General features: G+C 35.7%; 1 protein-coding gene across 5 annotated transcripts in view; it reads right to left on the reverse strand.

The window, feature by feature from the left end:
• Positions 1 to 12,786, reverse strand: part of LOC136039547 (claspin-like) — an 88,136-nt gene extending 75,350 nt beyond the window's left edge. For 2 of the 5 annotated variants that reach the window (XM_065723373.1, XM_065723374.1), the window contains exons 1-2: positions 12,652 to 12,774; positions 561 to 1,269 (exon numbers count right to left, since the gene is read on the reverse strand). In XM_065723373.1, the coding sequence (XP_065579445.1) occupies positions 561 to 1,269; positions 12,652 to 12,701 (759 nt within the window). In that variant the 5' untranslated portion in view covers positions 12,702 to 12,774. Of the gene's footprint in view, positions 1 to 560; positions 1,270 to 12,581 lie in introns of all 5 variants that reach the window. The other 3 variants (XM_065723376.1, XM_065723375.1, XM_065723377.1) reach the window with 3 other exon arrangements.
• Between the last annotated feature and the right edge of the window lie 13,969 nt (positions 12,787 to 26,755).

Raw genomic sequence — 26,755 nt, forward strand, 5'->3', positions numbered from 1 at the left:
TAAACTTGTTTGATTTTTTGGTTTGATAGATTGATGAAAAGAGGCATCAAATGGTTTTTTAATTTGGTTTTTTGTCGTTTCTTTCTTTGTTTTTGGTTTTTGATTGTCATCGTCTTTCATAAGTTGTAAGGTTAGTGGGGTAATTATTTATCTAAATAAGCTTTGAATAAGCTTTTGCTATGTTTACTGTTGATGAATAAACCCTTACTTTCTTAAAATAAATAAATATTAAAAATAACATACGTTATGTGTAAAAACTGGAAAACTTCATGGCTTATGGACCTTTCCCCAGGGACTGTGGGGGGTTGTATTATCCCTAAAGGCGCAGTTAAATGTGCTAATCAACTATGGACTAAACAAATGGCTATTCTTCGGACGTCCTTTAGGAAAAACTAGGGGGTTTGGGGGCTAGTTGCCCTTCATTCTTTTGTCTTGAACAAAATAAGGTGGATTTTGAGAAAAGGCAGAGAAATTCTTCAATCTAAATTTTCACAGAAGGATTTATTGGAATATGCTTAATAAATCTAATTTCAAAATGATTAACCAAATATTTAACTTACCCAACTTGGGACATCCGACCTGTTCATATCCTTGAGATTTGGACTGTCTGCGTTTTTTGCTTGTTTTTTAACCTTCTTACTATATTTTTTCTTCTTTCCAAGACTGGCATCCAGTCTGTGTGCAGAATCAGAACTGTTACCTTTCATTGATGTTTTTAGGTTGACTCCATGATCTGAACCAGGTTCACTGCTTTCATATTGAAGTATTCTACTTTTTCTTTGTTTAGTCTCACTTTGTACATTAAAATATAATCTATCTTCATTATCTGCTTTATCTCTTTTTTTATGCATAATAAGCGTTTCATCCTCACTTTCTGAATCACTCAATATAACTTTATTCTGTGATGTCAAAATGTTGTCTGTCCCAATTTCTTGAAAGTGATTTATATCGCTTAGATCATCTTCTTTATTCTTTGATTCTGAGATAACATCTTCATTTTCAGAGTCACTTACTACAATTCTCCTGTGGACTTTTTTCTTTGGCACAAACGTTTCAGATTCATCATTCACAGAGCTACTTTTAAGGATACTTATATTAGCATCTTTCTCATTTCTAGACTGCACTTCACAGGTGTCATTTAAAGCAGTTATAGCAGGCCTACTAGTTTCGCTGTCAAATTGGATAGGCATTTTATCAAATAATCCGTTGTGTGTCATATTACTTTCACCCATATTTTGAATCTCAATATGACTTGCCATTATGGAATACCTGTAATTCATGAAAAAAGAAAAAATATTTATAAAATATTTATATTTATAAAATTATATAAAAAAGAAAGGAGCATAAAAATATTTATGCTCAATCCAGCAGATAGAAGGGGAAGACCAGATATTTACTTCCCTGTTGGAGGGCCAAAAATATACTACAAGTACAGATGTTATAAAGGGGCACCAGTGGCACCCAGCACCTTCTTCGGGTTTTCATTGCGTATTTCCCTTTTTGGTAATTTCATTGATACAAATCCCCCCTGCAAATAATTTTACCCATCCTCCTAACATTTTGCAAATTAGCATAGCTGGCTGGATAAAATCAATAATATAGCGGAATACCTTTGATCCCCCTCCATCCAAACAAAAGTAAATAAATGGAGGAATGCATTTGCCTTCCTAGGAAATTTGTAGAAATCTAATAAAAAAAATCTTTTCGATGTACACCCCTCACTTCTCTATGAAAAATGAATCTAGTTTTTTTTTGTTGGACCTAAGTAAAAATGGGGTGGTCTTGTATATTCTTAACGCATTTTATTGTACTTCAAATTGTAAGGCCTGGACTTGGCCCAGCCCTTGACTATTTGTATTGTGAAATGCAAATACACAAAAGATGGTACAATACTAACTTCAAAAAAGAACTATGAGAAGTCTTTATTTCTAGGCATACTATACTAAATATTATTCAACATACCATGACTCCCAATACTTTAAACTTCAACAGAGAGCACTTGTAAAGAGCAGAGAGTAGACGTTCAAAAGAGAGCAGAAAAGAGGGGAGTCGACCAAGTATTACCCCCAACCTCTTGGAGGACCAAAGATATGTAAGAAGCCTAAATGTTTTATTATTAAAACAAGGAACATTTTCAGGCGCATATTTAAAGTTTGTAAGCTACTGTTGGACAACACAGTAATTATTTGAAAAGTTTCTCACAAGCTCAAACGAGCCAAATTCAATACTTTAGTTGACTAAAATCAAACAAAATGGAAACAATGGAGAATATCATACAAACCCTATACTAACTGAAAATGGAATATGTCATACATGCAGAGATATTCCTGGGGTTGATGGATCCCAGACAAAAATTAATTACTATACCCTCTCCCAAATCAAATACAAGAAAAAATGCAGATCGAAGTGAAAAATTTGATCAACATGGGCGACCCCCAGCTGTGCTCCCCTCCCCAGTTTCACCACCCGAGGCAGCTGCCCCAGTTGCTCCCCCTTTAAACAGATGTGTATACATGAAATGATTAGTACAAAAATCTATAGAACTTCGTAAAATATAGACTAGGCTTTCATAAATCAGGTCCAAAAGAGGACACAAGCAGGAGAAAACAAGAAAATGCAGACAAGGTAGTAAACTCCCAAGAGTGAAAAAGGTAATAATATAGAAATACCATTCTTCTGAAGGAAATGTCATAAACAAATAGTAGCCTACTAATATATTCCTTTTTGTGTTCATTTCCCTGAAAATCAATGCCCCCTTCTAATGATCCCTTAATAATTTATTTTTCCATTATTTAAATCTAGTCATGTGTCATATACACTTTGTTAAAACAGGTTTTCCTATAGGCCAGAATCTATCTTTATCTGTGATTGGGTGAAATATTCACAAAAATATCATTTTAAACAATTTTAGGAAGTTAACAATGGAAAGGAACATGGTAATCTGATTAGTAAAAACACACTGCATATTATAAAGTTGAATTTCATGATTTTTTTTTTATTTTTGGGCTATATATCGGACAATCAAGGCAGGGGGGGGGCTGCATTATCTGAAAAGCAACCATAATATTTAGCAGGAGGAAAAAACAAGAAATCTAATGGTACACTCTTTTATTTTATTAAGTTTTTTTCAGAAGAATAGTAATTGTAGACTACTGCCATGAAAAAAAGGAAAAAAATACGAATATTTTGTTTGTCCGTGAAGTTAATGAAGTTTAAATCCTAACCTATCCTACTACAGAAAAGGAGCAGAGATAGTAGCTTTAAAAAACCTTCCAATAAGCATGGGCGCCAGCAGGGGGGGGGGGCATGGCCCCCTAGATATTTGGAACTCTGAAGTAATTATAAGGAAACCAAAGGAAAAAGAGCAGAATAGGGGAAAACCATGGAAAAATGTGTGTTGCCCCATTGTTGAATTCCTGCCAAAAGATTTCGACCATTAATAAGGAAAATGTAAGTTCTAATTTGTGCCTGAGCGACCCCTTTCCAGTTTTCCATGAGCGTTTTTTTCTATATGGTTTGGTTGGAGTAACAAAAAAATCAAATTCTTCATAGTAATGAATGTTAAATAAATAACAATCGTTGTCATTAAACTAAAGTGTAAGAGCCTAATTATTGATAACATTCAATCAAAGAATCAGCTTTTTATGGTGATCCTGAATATGTATTTGTTTATTAGTAATTAGTGCAGTTAGTATTACACAAGAAAGTTCGTATAATTATAGAAAGCACAAGGAATACAACTTGCTAATTTAAAAATTTGATCAACATGGACAACTCCCAGCTATACCCACCTCCCCAGCCACACTACCCGGGGCAGCTGCCCCAGTTGCTCCCCCTTCAAACAGCTCTGCATACATGAAATGATCAGAATAAAAATCTAACGAACTTTGTAAAATACAGTTTAGGCTTTCATAAACTAGGTTCCAAACTAGGTATTTCCTGAAGCCATACTGGTTAAGCACGACAAAACAAGAAAATGCAGAAAAAGTAGTAGTAGAAAAATTAGCTGGTCCTGGAGCCTTGAAAATAACCAAGAACGCCGCTATTCAATTCTCTTCTTTGACACTTTTGCATTCCTTCCGAAATCTTTGGAAGATTTGGTTGCTGTACAAAAGGCTGAAGATCCAGTCTTTCCAAATCCTAAGACAGAAATTTTCAAATGATCATCAATACAATCTACTTACGCAAAAGGGTGTTTTCCCGTATAGTTATATGGATGAATTTACTCGGTTTGAAAAATCAAGTTTACCATATCAAACATCTTTTTATGATGATCTCAACCAAAAAGGATATAAGTACAGAAGAATACTCTCTTGCGCAAGAGGTTCCGGCTGTCTTCGGGTGCTATAATGAAGGGGGAGGGGTGAGTCATTGTGTAGGTGGGGGTGGAGTAGTTTCCTAAAAACTGCATTTTAATCGACAGACTGCTTACTCTTCATGAGGCTTCAGATAAATGTTGAAAGAGGTAGGGGGAAGTAGGAATTAATTAAATTGTTTCTCTATGCAGTTAAAATGTTAAATTCCCATATCTGCCAGTACAAAGGTGGAAAAGGCAAGGCAGGTCATTATCTGCCCCACTAGGAAATCTCGTTGGGGCAGCAAATACTGCTAGGAACTTAGTTTCCAGCAATTTTAAATGGTGTCATTTTCTTTTTCTATTTATATGAAGTACTTCAATGTATTTAAACAAATGTATGTAATGTACTTATTGATAAGAGAATCCTATTCTAGAGGTTGTGATGGCTTTAGTTATGTAGAAGATCAAAGGTCTTACAGAACTTCCATCCATACACACAATAATACTCCTTTTCATCCAACCGAAATTCTTTAGTAGCAATATTAACAAGGACTTTTTACTAAAACTACTATTTATTGCCTTTATATTTTCAACATAAAGGAAGGAACAGACTTGAAACCTTTTTGAACAGATTATTCTGTATATGAAGGGGACTGTTTCCTCCTTAGCTCCTTACTCTTTACTGTGAAGTTTCACTTTTTTTAAGAAATTTGTAATTAGTAAGATAAGATTTTTCAAAGCATTAAAAAACTTTTGTTTAATGAGCAAGAAGTTGAGAAGGGGACAGTCCCCCTTATATACAGAGTAATTTTTATTTATTTTAAGTTTTAAACTTGCTCCTTACTTTAGTTGAAAAAACTTTTATATTTGTTTAATTACATTTCATGAAACTGTGAAGTTTCATGAATACAATACTTTTGGTAACGCAGAAAAAACGATCAATACTTCAGTGATCTCTGTTTGAATTTTGATGGGTAATCAAACAGCTCATGGTAACAGTCTGTAAGTAAGGAGTGACCTGGCTCAATAGTAAATGAAGCTCTAAAAAACGGAATTTTAATACAAAGAGATATATCAAAAGAATTGGCTTATTATGCTGATTCCGAATATATAATTTCATCAAGTTTAGTCTTACTTATCAAAAGCTACAAGCCTGAGAAAACTTGTCTGATTTTCGAAAAAAGAGGGAAAGAGCCCCTCAAAGTCATAGAATTTTAATGAAGATCACACCATCAGATTCAGCATATGAAAGAACCCTACTGTAGAAGTTTCAAGGTCACATCTGCAAATATGCAGAATTTTGTAATTTTTGCCAAAAAAAAAGATCATGGATGCATGTTTATTTGTTTTTTTTTTAGGTTTTTTTCAGAATTTTTCCCTAAAAGTATTTAAAATGAACTTCTTCCTACAAAAAAAAATCCTGAAATATATTCCCTGCCACCCAACAATCACTGATATTTTGCTATTTGCCCCACCCCTCGAAAATTTTCTGCCATCACCCTTGCCAATAAGTACCACTTCAAAGTGTATCATAGAATCAGTCTGTTCCAGCTCAAATGGGCTAAACCTACAGGCTTTCTACTATGAGTTCTAAAATTCTACTGGTCTAACCCTCTTCTCCCCACTTTATAGACAATACAATATAAGAAATGAAACCATTGACCATTGCCTATTTGAATGTGATATGCTGATGCCTTCACAGCTTATCCTTCATAGAAAACTAATAAACTGCTGCAAACACCACAAAATTCAAGAGTAAATTCTAGTTTAGCTAGGGTAAAGGCACCAAGAATTTGACTGTTTTTGTACTAAAAAAAACAAACACTTTTTCTACTCTGGTTTGAAAAGGGTTTAAGTATGCAGGAAAACATCAAAGAATCTAACTGTTTCATTAGACAATTGAAGTTTTATCAGAAAAGGGTACAAAATTGCAATTTTCTGAAATTCTATTTTCACCAACGAATTTGACACAACAACAAAAATTACCTGTTTTCAACATAAGTCGGAATTCTTTTTGCTTTATTTCTTCATTTCTCTCCAACTTTGTTTAATGTATAAACACACAAAATACAATTCAGACACTGGAAGCAAAAAACTGAAAAAAGTGTCAAGCATAGGAACAAAATTGGATAGTCATATGGAGTGTAATCATGTGACCTAGGTCACATAATTATTTTCTTTTTTTTCACAGTGTTGCATATATATGCTGCAAGATTAGCATCTCCAAATGCTATCTGGAATGGTCAACTTCCTCTCAGCTTCAACAGTTGAGCAGATATTTCTTTGTTGTTCATAGTGACAATGTTGTCAATATTTGGTCATTCCAAAGCTAATCTGCCATTTTATTTCACTTTAAGATCTATAGTTTTGACTATCCTTTGTCTAGAAAGTCCAGAATCCTTGAAATATGCACGTCCTACTTGAGATTATTAGAAATTGTGACATCAAGGAGTTTAACATGTTTCACTAGCATTTTGGCTGGGATAGGGTCTAAGAAAACAGGAGTATATTTCAAGAATTTTAATAAGTTTTTTTGTGATTATATTTGATTTAGTGGAATTTACTTTCATATGTAAATTATTAGCTCTGCCCAAAACATGGGTAGAATTTTGATGGTTCATTTTTGATAGTTCTACAACATACTTCAAGGATCAGCAAGTCATCTATATGTTAACACCTTTGAGGGAATTTTACCAATTTCATTCAACAATACTACATATTGTCATGACACATTGTTTATTGTCATTATATTTAACTTGGTGGAATTCACTTTCACATGCAAATTCTTAGCTTCCTCCAAACCATGGGTAGGATTTTGAGGTTGATATTTCTATGACATGCTTAAGAGATTACCAGATCATTTACATATTAACATCTTTGAGGGAATCTCTTACTAATTTCATTAATCAATACTAGATATAAGAGTGCTCCTAACAAGATTCCTTGAGGAATTCCACACTCAGTAGGGAGGGGCTCTGAGAGAATTTTTTTGTATTTTACAACATGGGATCTATTTGAAAGACAACATATACAAAACTTATTAAGAGAGAGTCTACTAGAAAGCTATTCAGTGATAAATGAATTTGGATGTCAAGTGCTTAAAATATATGCAAAATATATTAAGTATATATAATATATATATAACCAGGTCAAATGCTTAAAAATATGAAAATGGTATGAGATCAAGTGGCAGTTCCTCAGATGATGGAACAATCTATCATCAAATCAGTAAAACTATGATTTTAAAAAAGAACCTTTTTATGGCACTTGGTATTAACCAAGTGACATATAGCAGTCGCCAATTCTGTCGGTCCTGGTTTTGCTACTTTAGGCACTTCCAGGTAAGCTAGGACGACGAAATTTCGCAAGCGTATCAGGGGCCGGACCAGATTAAACTAGAAATAGTCGTTTTCCCGATTTGACCATCTGGGGGGGAGTGGGGGCCTGGTTAATTTGCAAAAAATTGAAAAAATTAAGTATTTTTAACTTATCAGCGGGTGATTGGATCTTAATGAAATTTGATGTTTGGAATGATATTGTGTCTCTGAGCTCTTATTTTAAATCCCGACCTGATCTGACGACATTGGGGGGAGTTGGAGGGGGAAAACCTAAAGTCCTGGTTTTGCTACTTTAGGCACTTCCAGGTAAGCTAGGACGATGGAATTTGGCAAGCGTATCAGGGACTGGACCAGATTAAATTAGAAATAGTCGTTTTCCCGATTTGACCATCTGGGGGGGGGGGGAGTAGGGACCGGTTAATTCGGAAAAAATATAAAAAATGAAGTATTTTTAACTTATGAGCGGGTGATTAGATCTTAATGAAATTTGATGTTTGGAATGATATTGTGTCTCAGAGCTCTTATTTTAAATCCCGACTGGGTCTGATGACATTGGGGGGAGTTGGAGGGGGGAAAACTAAAATCTTGGAAAACACTTAGAGTAGAGGGATCGGGATTAAACTTGATGGTAAAAATAAGCACAAGTCCCAGATACATGATTGACATAATCGGAACTGATTTGCTCTCTTTGGGGTAGTTGGGGGGGGAGTAATTCTTAAAAATTAGAAAAATGAGGTATTTTCAACTTACAAACAGGTGATCGGATCTTAATGAAATTTGATGTTTAGAAGGATATCGTGTCTTAGAGCGCTTATTTTAAATCCCGACCGGATCTGGTGATGGGGACGGGGAGTTGGGAGGGGGAAACCTAAAACTTGGAAAACACTTAGAGTGGAGGGATCAGGATGAAACATGGTGGGAAAAATAAACACAAGTCCTAGATAGATGATTGACATAAACGGAACGGATCCGCTCTCTTTTGGGTATTTGGGGGGGGGGGGTATTTCTGAAAAAAATATAAAAAAATGAGGTATTTTTAACTTACGAACGGGTGATCGGATCTCAATGAAATTTGATATTTAGAAGGATATCATGGCTCAGAGCTCTTATTTTAAACCCGACCGGATCTGGTGACATTGGGGGGGGGGGGAGTTGGGAGGGAGAAACCTAAAAATTGGAAAACACTTAGAGTGGAGGGATTGGGATGAAACTTGGTGGGGAAAAAAACACGAGTCCTAGATACATGATTGACATAATCAGAACGGATCCGCTCTCTTTGGGGTGGTTGGGGGGGGTTAATTCTGAAAAATTAGAAAAAATGAGGTATTTTTAACTTACAAACGGGTGATTGGATCTCCATGAAACTTGATTTTTAGAAGGATATCGTGTCTCAAAGCTCTTATTTTAAATCCTGACCAGATCTGGTGACATTGGGGGAAGTTTGGGGTGGGGAGACCTAAAATGATGGGAAACGCTTAGATTGAAGGGATTGGGATGAAACTTGGTTGGAAAAATAAGCAGAAGTCTTGCATACGTGATTTACATAATTGGAACGGATCCGCTCAATTGCGGGGGGGGGGGGGAATTCTGAAAAATAAGAAAAATGACGTATTTTTAACTTACGAAGGAGTGATTGGATCTTCATGAAACTTCATATTTAGAAGGACCTCGTAACTCCGATATCTTATTTTAAATCTCAACCGGATCAAGCGTAATTGGGGGGGGGGGGCAGTTGGGGGGACCGGAAATCTTAGAAAATACTTAAAGTGGTGAGATCAGGATGAAACTGGATGGGAAGAATAGAAACCTGTCTAAGATACGTGACTGACATAACTGGACTGGATCTGCTCTCTTTGGTGGAATTGGGGGGGGGGGGTAATTTTGAAAATTGAGATATTTGTAACTTACGAAAGGGTGACCAGATCTTAATGAAATTTGATATTTAGAAGGATCTTGTGCTTTAAAGTTCTAATTTCAAATTCTGACCAGATCCTGTGGCATTCGGGGGAGTTGGAGGGGGGAACCAGAATTCTTGGAAAACATGAAAATTGGAGTATTTATATCTTACAAATAGATGATCAGATCGTGATGAAATTTGATTTTAGAAGGAATTCATGTCTCAGAGCTCTTATTTCAAATCCCGACCAGATCTTTTGACATTGTGGGGATTTGGAGGGGGAAATCTTGGAAAAACACTTGGAGTGTAGGAATCGGGATGAAGCTTGGTGGATAGAATAAACAAATGTCCTTGATACGTGATTGACAGAATCGTATTGGATTCACTCTCTTTGGGGGAGTTGGGGGGAGGGGTTCAGTAATTTGGTGAGTTTGGTGCTTCTGGATGTGCTAGGGCGATGAAAATTGGTAGGCGTGTCAGGGAGCTGCACAATTTGACTTGATAAAGTCGTTTTCCCAGATTCGACCATCTGGGGGGCAAAAGGAAGAGGAAAAATTAGAAAAAATTAGGTATTTATAACTTACGAGTGGGTGATCAGATCTTAATGAATTTTGATATTTAGAAGGACTTTGTGACTCAGAGATCTTATTTTAAATCTTGACCGGCATTAAGCCTCTTATTTTCCTTTTTAAATCAATCTATTGATTCATAGAATTTTGTTAGAGCTCATACCATATGATCTCTTGGCTCTTAGCTCTTCTTGCCTCGTCACAAGTGCCATATGAGCTCTTAGCTCTTGTTTATATTATTTTTTCATGTAGAATATTGTTGGAAATAGTAATCATCAAAAATGTTTTGTCAGAGGACCCTTGAATTTTGACACAAATTGTTTCTCATCTGTTTTACAGGTTCAGTGAAGTTCAACAGAATCACCTATATTTTAACAGGGTCTGTTGCTGTCTGTCAAAAATTTTGACCAGGTTACTACAAAATATTCCCAAAAAGAGATAAATCTCATGATAGAAGCCAACATCTATGTATGAATTTGGTTGAATGAACATTTTTAGTTGGTTCAGTATTCCACAGCATCAGACAAGAATTTTCAAAGCTTGGAACATAGTTTTGTCAATGAAATAGTTTGCTGCCATTTTAATTTAATTTTATCAAGAAAGAGCCAAAGTGGCTACATTTTAGAGAAGGTCAGATGTATTTTGACACATTAGTGCCAATCCCACCTTTTTTTACAAAAAAAAAACAAAAAAAAAACAAAAACAAAGTAATGACAGTTTGAACACTATATAGATAAAAAAAAATTGTTGGAACCTAATTTGTGTTGAAAACAGGAAACTGATTGAATTGAATATATTTTCTTATCTGAGTGAAACAGATATGGTGTCTATGTTTAGTATGTTATCCTGTTTTGAAGGAAAATTTTGTCAGTGGTTCCAAAATTGCACTGTCAGATCTTCAGTGCCTTTACCATACCTTTTGCTATCTTGAAAGAGGTTAGGTTAAGAATATCAAACTTTCAGTAACAAATCTAGGGCCAAAAAAATACTCTGTGAAGGTATTGCCAAGCTTCTACCTTAACCCTCTTCTGATTTCTTAGTCTTAGAAAGTTGCCTACTTAACAGATACTGAAATTTTAAAATCTTTGAAACAACATTTTACCTTAATTTTCAGATATTACTTTATTTTTCTATAGTATGAGTTCTGAAAATGTAATTCCTGTTATAGGAATCTAGTTTTAAGCCATACTAATGAGTTTTTTTTTCTGAATTTAGGAAGTGTATTTGTAGATTTTTCAAACCTCATAAATTGGGATTGAGCACAGTTGTGAAGTTAAAAATAATTTTGATGCACTTCATTTAAGCAGAAGATCTATTTTGTAGGGTTCAAGTCTTAATGCAAAAATATTTTTAAAAGTCATCAAATGTCAATACCCTCTCAAAAGAGAAGTAGCATAGGTATGTATTTCAAAATACCTTCCTAGGACATACTTTAGTCTGTAGACTTATCCCTGAAAGTTTCATTTTCCTAGCCTAACCCCTTTCAAAGATAACAAAAAGTATTTAACCTAGAAATTTACTAATTCCACCATCAGTGACTGCCTTAACCTGTAGTAAGAGTACTGAACCCAAAATACATTAGTTTACTATGATCATTCAGTTCATGACAATAAAACGAAATAGGCTACTGCAAGATATACAATCAAAACAGAAAAACATCACACAATTGCCCACAATAGCCCAACATCTTCATATAAAAAGTAAGAAGGAAAAGGACTGAAAAGCCTATTTAATGCCCAACAGAAGATTAGGTATTTCAAAATACCTTCCCAGGACATACTTTGGTCAATGTTCTTATTACCTGAACAATTGTTTTGGATCATGAAACTATTGTTAATAGGCTAGATGCATTTTGACTTTTTGAACATCTTTTCTCTCTTGCAAAATTACTGCAAACTCACCATTATGAAGTTATTATATATTTGCACATTGGGGGGGGGGGGGTAAAGCATAGCATATGTTAAATACAGCAATGGTTAGTTTACATATTTAATATATGTTATACTTTACCCCTACTCCCCTGATGTACAAATATATACCCCAAATTTGTTTCTAAACTGTAACAGATTTGCAATTTCAAATATCCAATCAATGAAAACAGAAATGATTGCAATTCTATATGTATAAATACAGGATATTTGGACTGGAATAACTCCATAACAGTGGTTTTGTGTTAGTTTTGCAAGAGAGAAAAGATGTTCAAAAAGTCAAAATTCATCTATTAACAATAGTTTCATGACCCTAAACAGTTGTTCAGGTAATAGGAACATTGACCCATACTTTAGCCTGCAGACCCATCCCTGAAAGTTTCATTTTCCTAACCTAACCCCTTTCCAAGATAGCCAAAAGTCACTAAACTAGAATTTTATGCAATCATTTTTGTAGGTCATTAAAGATCATTAGACCTTGGATGCTTCATAATATCATCCCAAGTCATTATACAGGTTTAGATGTAGGCTACTCCTGAAAGTTTCACTCACCTAGGCTACTTTCTAATAGCAAAGAGCCCATAAAAAGGATACCTCCTTACAAATAATTTGAGCTATTTACTTTTTAATCTCATCTGTAAGACCTAAGCTCTCAAATCTGTCACTCCTCATAAATTGAAAACAATACCAAATTAAAAACTCATGTTGGCGCCAGGTTCAAGTTTTCGGCGGTTGGCTATAGCTGCCAGTGTTCTCATTCGACGCCGACAAAAAATAATTGTGAGAGCCAAAACAATAAGTAGTTTGAAAGCGGATGCGGTTTCAAAAACTAGTAGCTGTATGAAAAGTATTTTTTTTAAACAAAAATGAATAGTAGCTTCAAGCTGCTTATTCGAAAGTGCTTTCATTGCTTGAAAATTTCCTTGATAGGGTTATCCTTTTTGTTTATTAAATAAAAAAAAACAAGTTTTTTTTAACTGAAAGTAAGGAGAGATATTAAAACGAACAGAAATTACTCCGTATATGAAAGGGACTGTTCCCTCCTCAACACCCCGCTCTTTACGCTAAAGTTGGGCTCTTTCTCTCAACTCTACTTTTTAAAACAGTAAAAGAGTTTAGCTTAAAGAGCGGCGCGTTAAAAAGGGAACAGTCCCTTTTATATACGGAGTAATTTCTGTTCGTTTTAAGTTTTATTATTGCTCCTTACTTTTAGTTAAAAAAACTTCTTTTTTTATAAAAAAGATATTATTCTTTTTTGCATATTAATTTATTTTTTTGTGTAAATGGCTTCCTCATAGTTTTGATCAGACGATTCTGGGGAAAAAAAGCGGGGAGTAGGCCTAGTTACCCTCCAATGTTTTTGGTTATTTAAAAAGCCAACTAGAACTTACAATTTTTTATGAGCGTTTTTATTAGTAAAAATATATGTAACTTACGAATTAACTTACGTAACGAACTTTTATATTCGTATGTTTTTATTACGTATATGAGGGGTTCATCCCCTCGTCAATAGCTTGTTCTTTACACTAAAGCTTAAATTTTGTCCCAATTCCTTAAGAATGACCGCTGAATCACAAAGGCCGTAGAATAAATAGTTCAAATTAATAATGTTACTTTAGAATAAAGAGCGAGGTATTAGGAGGAGGTGAACTCCTCATATGCATAATAATTTCTGTTCATTTTAAGCTTTAATGCTGCTCCTTAGTTTCAGTTGAAAAAACTTTTTTATATTCTATTTTTCTTTGTTCTTTAAAAAAAGCTAAAAAATCCTGCGCCCCCTTCATGGAAATTTTTCCCCCTTGACAAATTCCTCCGTGGAAAGTTCCGCCCGCGTAACCCCGTCCCCTCAACCCCTACCCCAACCAAAACATCCCCCTGGAAGCGTATGTACACTTCCCAATAAACATTACTAAATGGAAACACTGGTCAAAGTTTGTAACTTGCAGCCCCCCCCACGGGGTCTGTGGGGGAGTAAGTCGTCCCCAAAGAAATAGTTATTAGGTTTTTCGACTATGTTGAATAAAATGGCTATCTCGGAATTTTGATCCGGTGACTTTGGGAAAAAGATGAGTGTGGGAGGGGGCCTAGGTGCCCTCCAATTTTTTGGTCATTAAAAAGGGAACTAGAACTATTAATTTATGTTAGAATGAGTCCTCTCACGACAATCTAGGTCAACTGGGTCGATACGATCATCCCTGGGAAAAAAAAAACGAACAAATAAACACGCACCCGCGATGTTTCTTGTGGCAAAAAATATAAATTCCACATTTTTGTAGATAGGAGCTTGAAACTTCTATAGTAGAGTTCTCTTATACGCTGAATCTGCTGGTGTGATTTTTGTTAAGATTATATGACTTTTAAGGGGTCTTTCCCCCCTATTTTCTAAAATAAGGCAAATTTTATCAGGCTCGTAACTTTTGATGGGTAAATGTAAACTTAATGAAACCTCTATATTTTAAATCAGCATGAAAGTGCAATTCTTTTGATGTAGCTATTGTTATAAAAATTCCGTTTTTTAGAGTTTCGGTTACTGTTGAGCCGGTCGCAATCTTACCCATGAAAGGTTACAAGCCTAAGAAAATTTGCCTCATTTAAAAAAAATGAGAAAACACACCCTAAAAACCATAGAACCTTAATGAAAATAACACCATCAGATTCAGCGCATCAGAAAACCCTATTACAGAGGTTTTAAGCTACTATCTGCAAAAACGTGGAATTAAGTACTTACTGCCAGAAGAAAGAAGATACGTGTTTATTTGTTTTATTTCCCAGGGGGGATCGTATCAACACAATGGTCCTTGAATATCGGAAAAGGGCTAATTCGAACGAAAATTGTGAGTCCTAGTGCCTTTTTTCAGTGACCAAAAAGATTGGAGGGCAGCTGGGTCTCCTCCCATGCCCATTTTTCCCCTAAAATGATCTGACCAAAATTTTGAGATAGGTATTTTGTTCTGTATAGTTGAAAGATCAAATAATTATGTCTTCAGGTGTAAAAATGAAACCCTACAGTTCATGGGGAGAGACCTTTGAGTTATGAAAATCATCCATTATTTACATTTAGTATTTTTTTATTAGGATGTATACGGACATTTGTTTTGAAGGGGTGTGTGCTAGAGGTGGATTTCTATGGGGAGAATTTCTCTGGGGAGTGAATATTCAAGGGGAAATGTTACACTGGGGGTTATGACAGAACTCTTAAACGAAATTATTTTTAATTGTCTTACATTTTCTTTGCCAAGTTTTTTATGTGGAGACGTTCTGTAGGAATTATCCTGGGGCTTTTTTGCGTGTGTTTTGTTTTCTGGGAAATAATTTCCACGGAAGGGGGCATTTCTGGAGGGGGTATTCAAGATGTTGATTTGATATTATAGTCTCATTCTAGTAAAAAATACTAAGGGGAATTTTTCAGGTGAATCTTCCTTAAGCAATTTTACAGGGAGGGGGATTCTCATCGATGACAGAACTGTCTGGAAGGAATTTGACAGGGGAGAAAGTGCACTTTGCGCAGGATAAAATTTCTAAGGAGGAGTTTCTGTGAGGAGGGGGGTATATTTCATAGTGGCCGAGCCAGATTTGCCGGCATAATTTGAAATCAATAAAAAAAACTTTCCGAAAAAGAAGTTTTTCAATGAAAAGTAAAGGCCATTTTAAACTTAAAATCGGCAGACAAAAATACCTGTTAAAATTCAAACTCAAAATTACCAGAAATTACTATTAAAGAATAAATGAAACCCAAAACGAACAGAAATTAAATAAACAATCATAGCAAGAAAATTCATACAACAAGTAATAATGCAAATGAATAAATAAATCTTAAAGCGAGTAATGCTTAAATTGAATATGGAAATCAAGCTTAAAAAGAAAAAAAATTGTTATTGAAGCATAAATGAAAGCTTAAACGGACAGAAATTAAATAAGCAATCAATGCAAACAAACATACAAAAAATATTAATATAAATGAATAAATAAATCTTAAAACGAGTGAAACCTAAATGGAATATGCAAATTAAGCTTGAAAGAAACAAAAATCCCTACAAACAAGAGTTTGGGTATCGCCTCCTTCTCTCAGTGTAAAAGTCTCAAACCTGCTGTGTCATTGGCACTTTACTGAAAACGGATTATATTACAAACATTTTCTTTAAATATAAAAAATAAACATTAAAATTAAAGTAAAATTTTGAACTGATGAGCTATCAGCAACTATACTTCTTAACAGGTATTTATAACAAATACTAAAAAACACCTCTTTTAATTATTGCAGGATTTATTTTATAGATTGTGCAATGGTGAGCCCCCTGGCCCATGATTTGGGTGTGCCCCAACTCATAATATACAATTTTGATTAATTTTTCCGTATCAACTGCCTATATTATTCTATATGTTTTATTTTGAGTTATACTTATATTACATTGCGTTCGTTTTTAAGCCTTACGATAATAACTGAAACCTTAGCGTAGACAGTGGTGGGGGGAGTCCCCCCTCACATGCATAATTGAGCAGTTATAGAGAAATTAATACAAATAAAAATAATGAAACAAGAACGAATTTTGACATATTCTACCAAGCACAGCCAGAATATGTGATATCGAGTACCTCATGGTGTTTTTTTTTTTTTTTTTTTTTTTTTTTTTTTTTTTTTTTTTTTTTTTTTTTTTTTTTTTTTTTTTTTTTTTTATGGGGGTTCATCTATAATAGCGAAGTAAGAAAAAATTTAACATTAGGGCTGTGGGTTGATGTCAACTCCAAAGGCAAACTTATTAGACATTTCAGAATTTTTGAATCCACAGGTAATTTGATTTTCCAAAATTTGATTGGATATCAGAGGGGTTAAAAGAGTGCAAGATAGCAAAATTTGAATCAAAAGGGAGGCTGGCTACCCTACAGTAGCTCTTAAGGGCATAAGAGCTTTCAATTTGCTGTCAAATGAGTCCCCTCTCGAGTTTGTAAGCTCCGAGTTCTGTCATTAGATATATTTTTCAAAAGGCACCGAAGGCTGATTATACATAAGAGCCTTAATTTTGAATAGCTCCTTCCATTTTAAGAGGGTGGGAAAAAGACATTTGCAAATTTTTTGCCATTTTTGGGCTGCATTACAAGGGATGCAGTCCAAAATATTAGTCCAAAAGACAGACCAATATTATTGGAAACAATGGTGGCCCTGTTTTCACTAATCTTAGTTCACAACTAAAAAAATACAATAATATATTGCAAACTTATTGCCTTTATTACCTTTAGTTTTTGATTTTGTAAAACTTAGTAACAGAAATAAAAATTTAAAACTAATATAACTTTACACAAGAGATAACGACTCACAAGTGGTATGTACAGCTATCTTTCCTATTTGCACTGCAAATGGGAGGATATTAGGGGGTCGTGTTTAATACTAAGGGGTGGGTGGGCTGACTGTGCACAACCTTCCCGTGGTGGCCCTGATCTCACAAATCTTAGTGCACAACAAAAAAATAATAATATATCAAAACCTATTGCCTTTATTACCCTTAGGTTTCTATTGTCTAAAACTTGGTAACGGAAAAAAATAATTTAAAACACTAAAATAACTTAATAGAAGAGATAACCATTCACAAGCGGTATATAGAGCTATCCTTCAATTTGCGCTGCAAATGGGAGGAAATTATGGGGTCGTGTTTGATGCTAAGGGGTGGGCGGGCTGACTGTGCACAACCTTATCGTGGTGGTCCTGTTTTCACTAGTCTTAGTGCATAACTAATAAAAAAAAAAACAAAAAAAAAAACAACAATAAGACATCAAAACTTTATTGCCTTTATGACCTTCCGTTTTCTATTGTCTAAAACTTAGTAACAGAAAAAAATTAATTACAAAAACCTAAAATAACTTTACTTAAGAGATAACAACTCACAAGCAGTAGGCTATATAGCTATCCTTCAATTCGCGCTGCAAATGTGAGGATATTAGGGGGTCGGATTTAATGGTAGGGGGTGTGTCATTTGAGTCCCATACAAAGTTTATATGACCACCTCTTCCATTAAAACCTTATATTCCCCTACAGCATAAGTTTTCAACCCTTCCCCCTGGCTATGGGGGGGAGGGTTGTGTTCACCCCAAAGTTTTTGTTATCTGATCGTTTGACTACTTCAAACAGACAGACAATCTCAAAACTTGGATCGGATGCATTTGAAAAAAGGGGGTGTGTGTGAGGGAGGGTGGGGTAGATGCCTTCCGATTCCATTTCACTCATAAAAAGGTAACTAGAACTTTACAATTTCCAATCAAATGAGCCACTTATGAAATTTATACAACCTCTCCTTACACAAAAACTTTATATGTCCTGTGGAATAACTTAAAACACTTGCCCCCGGGCTCTGGGGATTTGTGTCAACCACAGAATCTTTGTTTGAACTACTTCTAACAAAATGGCAATCTGAAAATTTTTATCGGAAGAGCATGGGGAGGGGGGCTAATTGCCCTTTGATCTCTTTCGACTCTTTTGAACTAGAACTTTCAATTTCCAATCAAATGAAACACTTCTGAAGTATATACAGGCATCCCTTCTGTAAGAACCATATATGCCCCCAGGTTTGTGTCGACCCCGGAGTTTTAATACCTGATGTTTGAACTATGTTCAACAAAATGTCCATCTCAAAATTTTTATCGGATGGGTTTGGGTAAAAAAGACGTGGAGGGGGAGGGGCTAGTTGCCCTTCGATCTCTTTTGAATCTGAAAAGTGAACTACAAATTTTAATTTCCAATCAAAGGAGCCCTCTCTGTAGTTTATACGCGTATCCCTTCTATAAGAACCATATTTGCCCCCAGGGCTTTCAACGCCTGCCCCTGGACCCTGGAGTATTGTGTCAACACTGGTTTTTTTTTTTGTTATCTGACCTTTGAAATTTTTTTGACAAAATGGATATCTCAAAATTTTTATCTGATGCATTTGGCGAAAAAAGGGCATGGGGAAAAGACTAACTGCCCCTAATCCCTTTCGACTCTTGGGCCCTGGGGGTTGTGTCGACACCAGAGTTTTTTTTATCTGAACTTTTTCACAAATTTTCAACAAAATAGCTATCTTAAAATTTTTACCTGATGCATTTGGGAAAAAAGGGCGTTGGGGGGGGGGCTATTTGCCCTCCTATCTCTTTAGAATCTTAAAAAGTGAACAAGAACTATCACTTTCCAAACAAATTAACCCTATCTGAAGTATATACGAGCATCCCTTCCATAAGACCCATTTATACTCCCAGGGCATAATTTACAACGCCCGCCCCAGGCCCTGGAACGTTGTTGACACCAGAGTTTTTGTTATCTAACCTTTTAACTTTTTTTAACAAAATGGCTATCTCGAGATTTTTATCTGATACATTTGGAGAAAAAGGGCGTGGAGGTGGGGGGGGGCTAGTTGCCCTTTGATGTCTTTTGACTCTTAAAAGTGAAATAGAACTTTCACTTTCCAAACAAATTAGCCCTATTTGAAGTATATACGAGCATTCCTTCCATAAGAACCATATATACCCCCACGGTATAATTTACAACGTCTGACCCGGGCCCTGGGGGGTTTTGTCAACACAGGAAATTTTGTTGTCTGACCCTTGAGCTATTTTCACCAAAATGGCTATCTCAAAATTTTATATGATGTATTTGGAGGGAAAACGGCGTGGGGGGAGGCTATCTGCCCTCCGATCACTTTTGAATCTTAAAAAGTGAACTACAACTTTCTATTTCCAATCGAATGAGGCCTCTCTGAAGTTTATACGAGCATCCCTTCCATAAGAACCATATATGCCCCCAGAGCATAACTTACAACACCTGCCCCCGGGCCCTGGAGGGCTGTGTCGACATCGGAGTTTTGTTACCTGACCTTTGAACTATTTCTAACAAAATGGCTATCTCAAAATTTTTATCTCATGCAATTATTGAAGAGGGGCGTGAACTTTTTAATTTCCAATCAAATGATCCCTATCTGAAGTTTATACGAGTATCCCTTCTACAATAAGAAAATTTGCCCCCAGGGCATAGCTTACAACGTCTGCCCCTGTGCCCTGTGGGGTTGTGTTGACCCCAGAGTTTTTGGTATATTATCTTTGAACTATTTTTAACAAAATGGCTACCTAAAAATTATTATCGGACGGATTTGAGGAAAAAGGGTGTTAGGAGGGGATGACGACCCCTTCCATATGAAGTGCCTTTGGGGGAAAGAAAATAAAACATTGGAGCCATATGTCCTATGCAACAGGCAACGCTATAGCGTTGCCTCTGAAACGAACAGAAATTATTCCATATATAAAGGGTTGCCCCCTCCTCAATACCTTACTCTCTTCGCTAAAGTTTGACTATTTACTAAAATTGAAAAATGGGGCCGTTTAATTAAAATAGGACGCTTTTTTAAAAGTGCCAACAACCTTAGCGTAAAGAGCAAGGTATTGAGGAGGGGGAAACCCTTCATATCTGGAACAAATCTGCCAAAATTAATAAGTAAATTTTGCTTGAATTTTTCGGTGAGCCGAATTCAAACCTACACTAATTGAAAAACGCACAGAAATTAAATAAAAAAAACAAGTTTTTTTTAATCGAAAGTAAGGACCGACATTAAAACTTAAAACGAACAGAAATTATTCCGTATATGGAAGGGGCTGTCCCCTCCTCAACGCCTCGCTCTTTACGCTGAAAGTTTTATTATTTTAAAAAGTACAGTTGTGACAAAGAGTCAAACTTTAGCGTAAAGAGCGAGGCGTTGAGGAGTGGACAGCCCATTTCATATATAGAATCATTTCTGTTCGTTTTAAGTTTTAATGTCACTCCTCACTTTCAATAAAAAAAAAACTTTTTTTCTTAAAATTAATTTAATTTATTTATTTTATTTTATTTTATTTTATTTATTTAATTTAATTTATTTTTCTTTTATTTAATTGTCTGATAAGACGACATTACTTTTTGCGAATATTTTAAGTAAAGTACCATGCCGTTGACGAGTAATAAAGAGTCAAAGAAATCCCAAGAGTTTAAAGTTTTTAAGTTTGACAATATTATTTTTAGATATACAGCTTAGATATAAGACCAAAGTGGGAACAATGTATTATTTATTGTTATTTTGTTTCTTCCCTGGTCAAAGCACTTCGTATAAAAGAGCTTGAACGCAGAAACTTCAAATAAAGCTCAATCGATTAGAAGTTGAAAGTTCTATTACGCTTTTTAAGAGTGAAATTAATTGGAGGGTAAATCACACCCCCCTCCCCACCCCCAGTGCACATAATTTCCCCAAAGATATCCAGTCAACATTTTGAGATAGCCATTTTAATCAGCATAGTTAAAAGCCCCGGTAATTATATCTTTTGGAATGCCATCCCCCCCATACACCACTCAAGGCAAAAGTTGCAAGTAATGCAATTCTTTTATTGTTTACATATAGTATATGTTATTAAGAAATGTGGGCACGTTTGACCTTTTACTTTCCAAAAAGACAAAGGACATTTAGATGAGCCTTTCAGAAGATTTTAAGGGGAGTGTTGAACTAAATCAAAACATGTTATGTGCGTGCGTGTCTTCAAAAAGACGTAGCTCAGGAATGACTGAGAATATTAATTTATAACTTTCAGGAGATGACTAGGGAGATGATTAATTGAAAAGATAATATTTGCGTGGTTTTACTACTAATATTGCTACTGCTACCACTACTGCTTCTGCAGCGAGTGGTACCAAGTCCAAAGGTATTTAAGTGAGCATCTAAGGAAATGATAGAAGAAAGTTGAACTAAATCAAAACAAACTTTGTTCAGCATTGTTTTCGGAACGACTAGCCTTATCAATATTAAACTCGCAGGGCATCACGAGGGGATATTAAACAGAACAAAAAAGTAACATGTATAGGCTACTACTCCTATTTATACTGCATTTACTACTGCTACTAATACAAGACTAGACCTCCATTGCCTGTGCAACGGGAAGTGTTGCAGCAACTGTGCCCTGTTCCTTAGGGCACAGTTGCGGAACAACACGTGCAACTGTGCCCTACGGGACACAGTTGCGGAGCAACAGTCTCCATTATGTCCTTCAGAGGACATTTTTCTAATGCGGCTTCGATTGTTATCTTGAAGCATCTTTGATATGGTTTTATTTCGAGCTCCTACTAAACTGAGTTTGGTAAAATGTTTAGCTGGTCCAGAAATAAACGAGAAACATCAATAAAAGTTCTATATGAGTTCATAATTATTTTATCTCTAAAACGTTTACTTCCGAAACTATGGCCGTATTAACTTGACGCCAATTCGAAGTATTATGTTTCGAGACGCACATTTCGGGAATTATTTCCGGGAAATCTGAAAGAGATACGGAAATAACGTCTTATAGTTTTCTGCTTAATTTTTGATGGTCTAAGCTAGGAAAATATAAAACAAACCAAATTCACCGAAAAATTTAAATTGCCCCGAGGGCATGACAAAACTTCCAAATAGAAAAACCCACAGAAGGAATTTTATTTCGGAGAAACTATTGTAAGCTTCACATGTTAGGAGACCGAGACCTGTCGAACCGCGTTGGAAAAAAAATTCTAGCTGGTCCAGAACAAAAGTTACCTCTAGAACGTCGAAACTTCGGAAATTATTTCTTAGAGAACGAAGCAACTTGGTATATAGAACACTTCACTTCTTCTTGCATACTTTTCATAGCACTACTCGATAAAAATATAAGAAACATCAAAATCGAAAATTTGAGAAAATTCCAAAAAAAATCGGAACGAGATGGACTTTTCCGGAATTATTTCCGGGAAATCTGTAAGAGCTACGGAATTTTGTGCTCTGGTTCTCGAAGAGACAAATGAAAGTTCTACATGAGTTCAGCATAACTGTATTTCTAACAAGTTTATTTCCGAAGCTAGGGTCGTCTTAACTTGACGCCAAACATCGAACGCAGAGTTTCTAAGAAAAAAACGGTTTTATTTTTTTTTATGAAAAACTGTTAGAAATTTTAGGAGCTTCTCTGGAACTTTTTTACTCTATTTCACGTTTCCCTTCCCTCTGAAAAATCTCAAATTTTTAACTCTTACCACTTCGGAGCTATAGGTCGCTGATCACGGTGAAAAAAAAAAAAAAAAAAAAAAAAAAAAAAAAAAAAAAAAAAAAAAAACTACGAAAGCAGTAGTGTTGCTCCGCAACACAATTACTACTGCTCCTGTTACTATCACTAATACTATGATACTAGTACTGTTAAGGTTAAGGGTATAAAGATAAAAATTAGAAAGAATATTGAGGGAAAATTTGAGGGAGAATTGAGGGAATATTGAGAGAAAAATCCAAACACACTACGGGCATGCAGATTGTCAAAAGGCCATATCTCAAAAATTGATTTGGGTATTAATTTGAAACGTCCAGGGAATTCTTAAAGGCGGATATCAATTTATTAAAAGACAATATATGTATCCCACCACTACTGCCACTTTAACGACTACTTCTACTCCAACTGCAACTTCTATTGCAACTATTTTTAAGACTAAGAATATTAAGATAAACAAGAGCTAAGAGCTCATATGGCATTTGTGGCGAGGTCGGAAGAGCCAAGAGCTCATACGGTATGAGCTCTGGCAAAATTCAAAGAATCAATAGACTGCTTTAAAAGGAAAATCAGAGGCTTAATGCCGGTCGGGATTTAAAATAAGAGCTCTGAGTCACGAGATTCTTCTAAATATCAAAATTCATTGAGATCCGATCACCAAATCGAAAGTTAAAAACACCCCAATTTTTCTAATTTTTCCTCTCCCTTCAGCCCCCCAGATGGTCGAATCAGGGAAAACGACTTTATCAAGTGAATTTGTGCAGGTCCCTAACACGCCTACCAAATTCATCGTCCTAGCACGTCCAGAAGCACCAAACTCGCCAAAGCACTGAACCCCACCCAGTTTTAGGTTTCCCCCTCCAACTCCCTCCAATGTCAACAGATCTGGTCAGGATTTGAAATAAGAGCTCTGAGACATGAGTTTCTTTTAAATATCAAATTTCATTAAGATCTGGTCACCCGTTCTTAAGTTGAAATACCTCAATTTTTCTAATTTTTCCAAATTAACAACCTCCAGCTCCCCTAAAGAGAACGGATCCGTTCCAATTATTTCAATCACGTATCTATAACTTGCGCTTATTCTTCCCATCAAGTTTCATCACGATCTCTCCACTCTAAGCGTTTTCCAAGATTTCTGGTTTCCCCCTCCAGCTCCCCCCAATGTCACCGGATCTAGTCGGGATTTAAAATGAGAATTCTAAAGCACATGATCCTTCTAGAGATCAAATTTCATTAAGATCTGATCACCCGTTCGTAGGTTAAAATACCTCATTTTTTCTAATTTTTCCGAATTACTCCCCCCCCCCAACTCCACCAAAGAGAGCAAATCCGGTCCGGCTATTTCCGTCACATATCTTGGACTTTTGCTTATTCTTCCCACCAAGTTTCATCCTGATCTCTCCACTTTAAGGGTTAAAAATACCTCATTTTTTCTATTTTTTTTATTTAACCCTTCCCCCTAACATTACTTGTGTTTTTTTCCACAAAGTTTCATCCCGACCCCTCCACTCTAAGCGTTTTCTAAGATTTTAGCCCCCCCCAGCTCCCCCCAAAGTCACCGGATCCGGTCGGGATCTAAAATAAGAGCTCTGATACACGATATACTTCCAAACATCAAATTTCATTTCATTATGATCTGATCACTCCTTCGTAAGTTAAAAATACCTCATTTTTTCTAATTTTTCAGAATTAACCCCCCCCCCCAACTCCTCCACTGAGAGTGGATCCATTCCGGTTATGTCAATCACGTTTATAGGATTTATGATTATTTTTTCCACCAAGTTTCACCCCCATCCATCCACTCTAAGCGTTTTCCAAGATCTTAGGTCCCCCCCTAACTCTTCGCAATGTCACTAGATCCAGTCGGGATTTAAAATAGACACGATATCCTTCCAAACCTCAAACTTCATTAAGATCCGATCACTCCTTCGTAAGTTCAAAATACCTCATTTTTTCTAATTTTTCAGAATTAACCCTCCCCCTAACTCCCTCAAAGAGAGCGGATCCATTTCGGTTAAGTCAATCACGAATCTAGGACTGGTGCTTATTTTTCCCACCGAGTTTCATCCCGATCCCTCCACTTTAAGCGTTTTCCAAGATTTTAGGCTCCCCTTAAATCCCCTCAATGTCACCAGATCCGGTCGGGATTTAGAATAAGAGCTCTGAGACACGATATCCTTCCAAACACCAAATTTCATTAAGATTCGATCACCCGTTCGTAAGTTAAATATACCTCATTTTTTTCTGTTTTTTCCGATTAATTTTCCGATTCGCTGCTACTTCTCCTATTACTACACTGCTACGATGATACAGGGATCATTTTGGCTAAGCATATGAAAGGTAAAATTTCGCGATAATATTTAGAAAAAATATGAATTAATTCAAAGCACACTATGTGTCAACAGATTGTCAAAAGGACATATCTTAAGAATTGATTTAGTTGTTTAGTTGGAACTTTCAGAGAACAATTAAAGGAGAATATTAATTGACCAAAAGGCAATTTGTGAAGGCTACTACTAACCCTGCTAATACTACAGCTACTCCACCAGATACTTCTATTGCTAATATTTACAAGGCTAAGAGTATTAAAATTTTGAAGGGGAAGTTGAAATAAATCCAAACTATGAATATTACGGTTAAAAAAGGTATATTGGCAAGGTTATAGCAACGACTAGTAGTATTAAGTTGAGACTTCCAGTGCGTGACGAGGGGGAGGGGATATTCAACTGAACATAAGGCAATTCGTTATTATTACTGCTAGTACTCGTGCTGTTGCTGCTAATACTACGTCCTACTGCTACACTGCTACTACTACTACTGTGACTACTAGTATAGCTAGGCCCAATGGTATGACGGTGACACTTTTATGAAACATTGAGAAGGGATGGTGCACTGAATCACAACACGCCGTCCATATGCAGTTTGAAAAAAGGACGTACCAGCGATATCTTAGGAAAGCTTTGGCGTGAGAAGTTGAAACTTACAGGACTTGTCATAGAGGATGTTAAACTAAACAAAATACAACATTTGCGTTCTAATATTACCACTGCTGCTCCTACTACTACTACAACTATTACTTCAGCTACTAAGGGTAAAACTAAGGGTATTAAGGCGAAAATTTGGAGAGAATCTAAATAGCTTTGAGCTAGATCGAAACCCACTCTGTGGATACAAATTGTCAAGAGGACACATTAGCAATATTTCAGAAACGGTTTATATTGTTAGGTTGAAACTTTCAGCGTGCGTTGTGGGGGTTGTTGAAGAAAAACAATGGTTTAGGTGCATACTGCTATAACAGCTACTACGACTATTGCTACTACGCAAGCTAGGGGTATTAAGTTGAAGCTTTCAAGGAGTATTTAGGCGAATTTAAAGCTAAATTAAAACAAACTATGAGCAGGTACATTGTCAAAACAGTGACACATCAATATCTCAAGATCGTCAATATGATTAACTTGGACCTCCCAGGGTAGATTGAGGCGAATTTCGAACTGACCAGAAGACATTGCGTCTATACTAATAATGCTACTGCTATGATGGTTGTACTGCGATTGCTGTAACTGATGGTGCTGAGTGTATTAACGGTGTAACTTTTAAAGAAAGTTTACGGCGAGTTTCAACAAGAAAAAAATAAAAATATATGCATGCAGGTTTTTTTCAAAAGAGCATATAAGCAATGTCATAGGCTACACAGTGGAGTATTATCA

This window comes from Artemia franciscana, chromosome 19 (assembly GCF_032884065.1).
Source record: "Artemia franciscana chromosome 19, ASM3288406v1, whole genome shotgun sequence".
Taxonomy (NCBI): Eukaryota; Metazoa; Arthropoda; class Branchiopoda; order Anostraca; family Artemiidae; genus Artemia; species Artemia franciscana.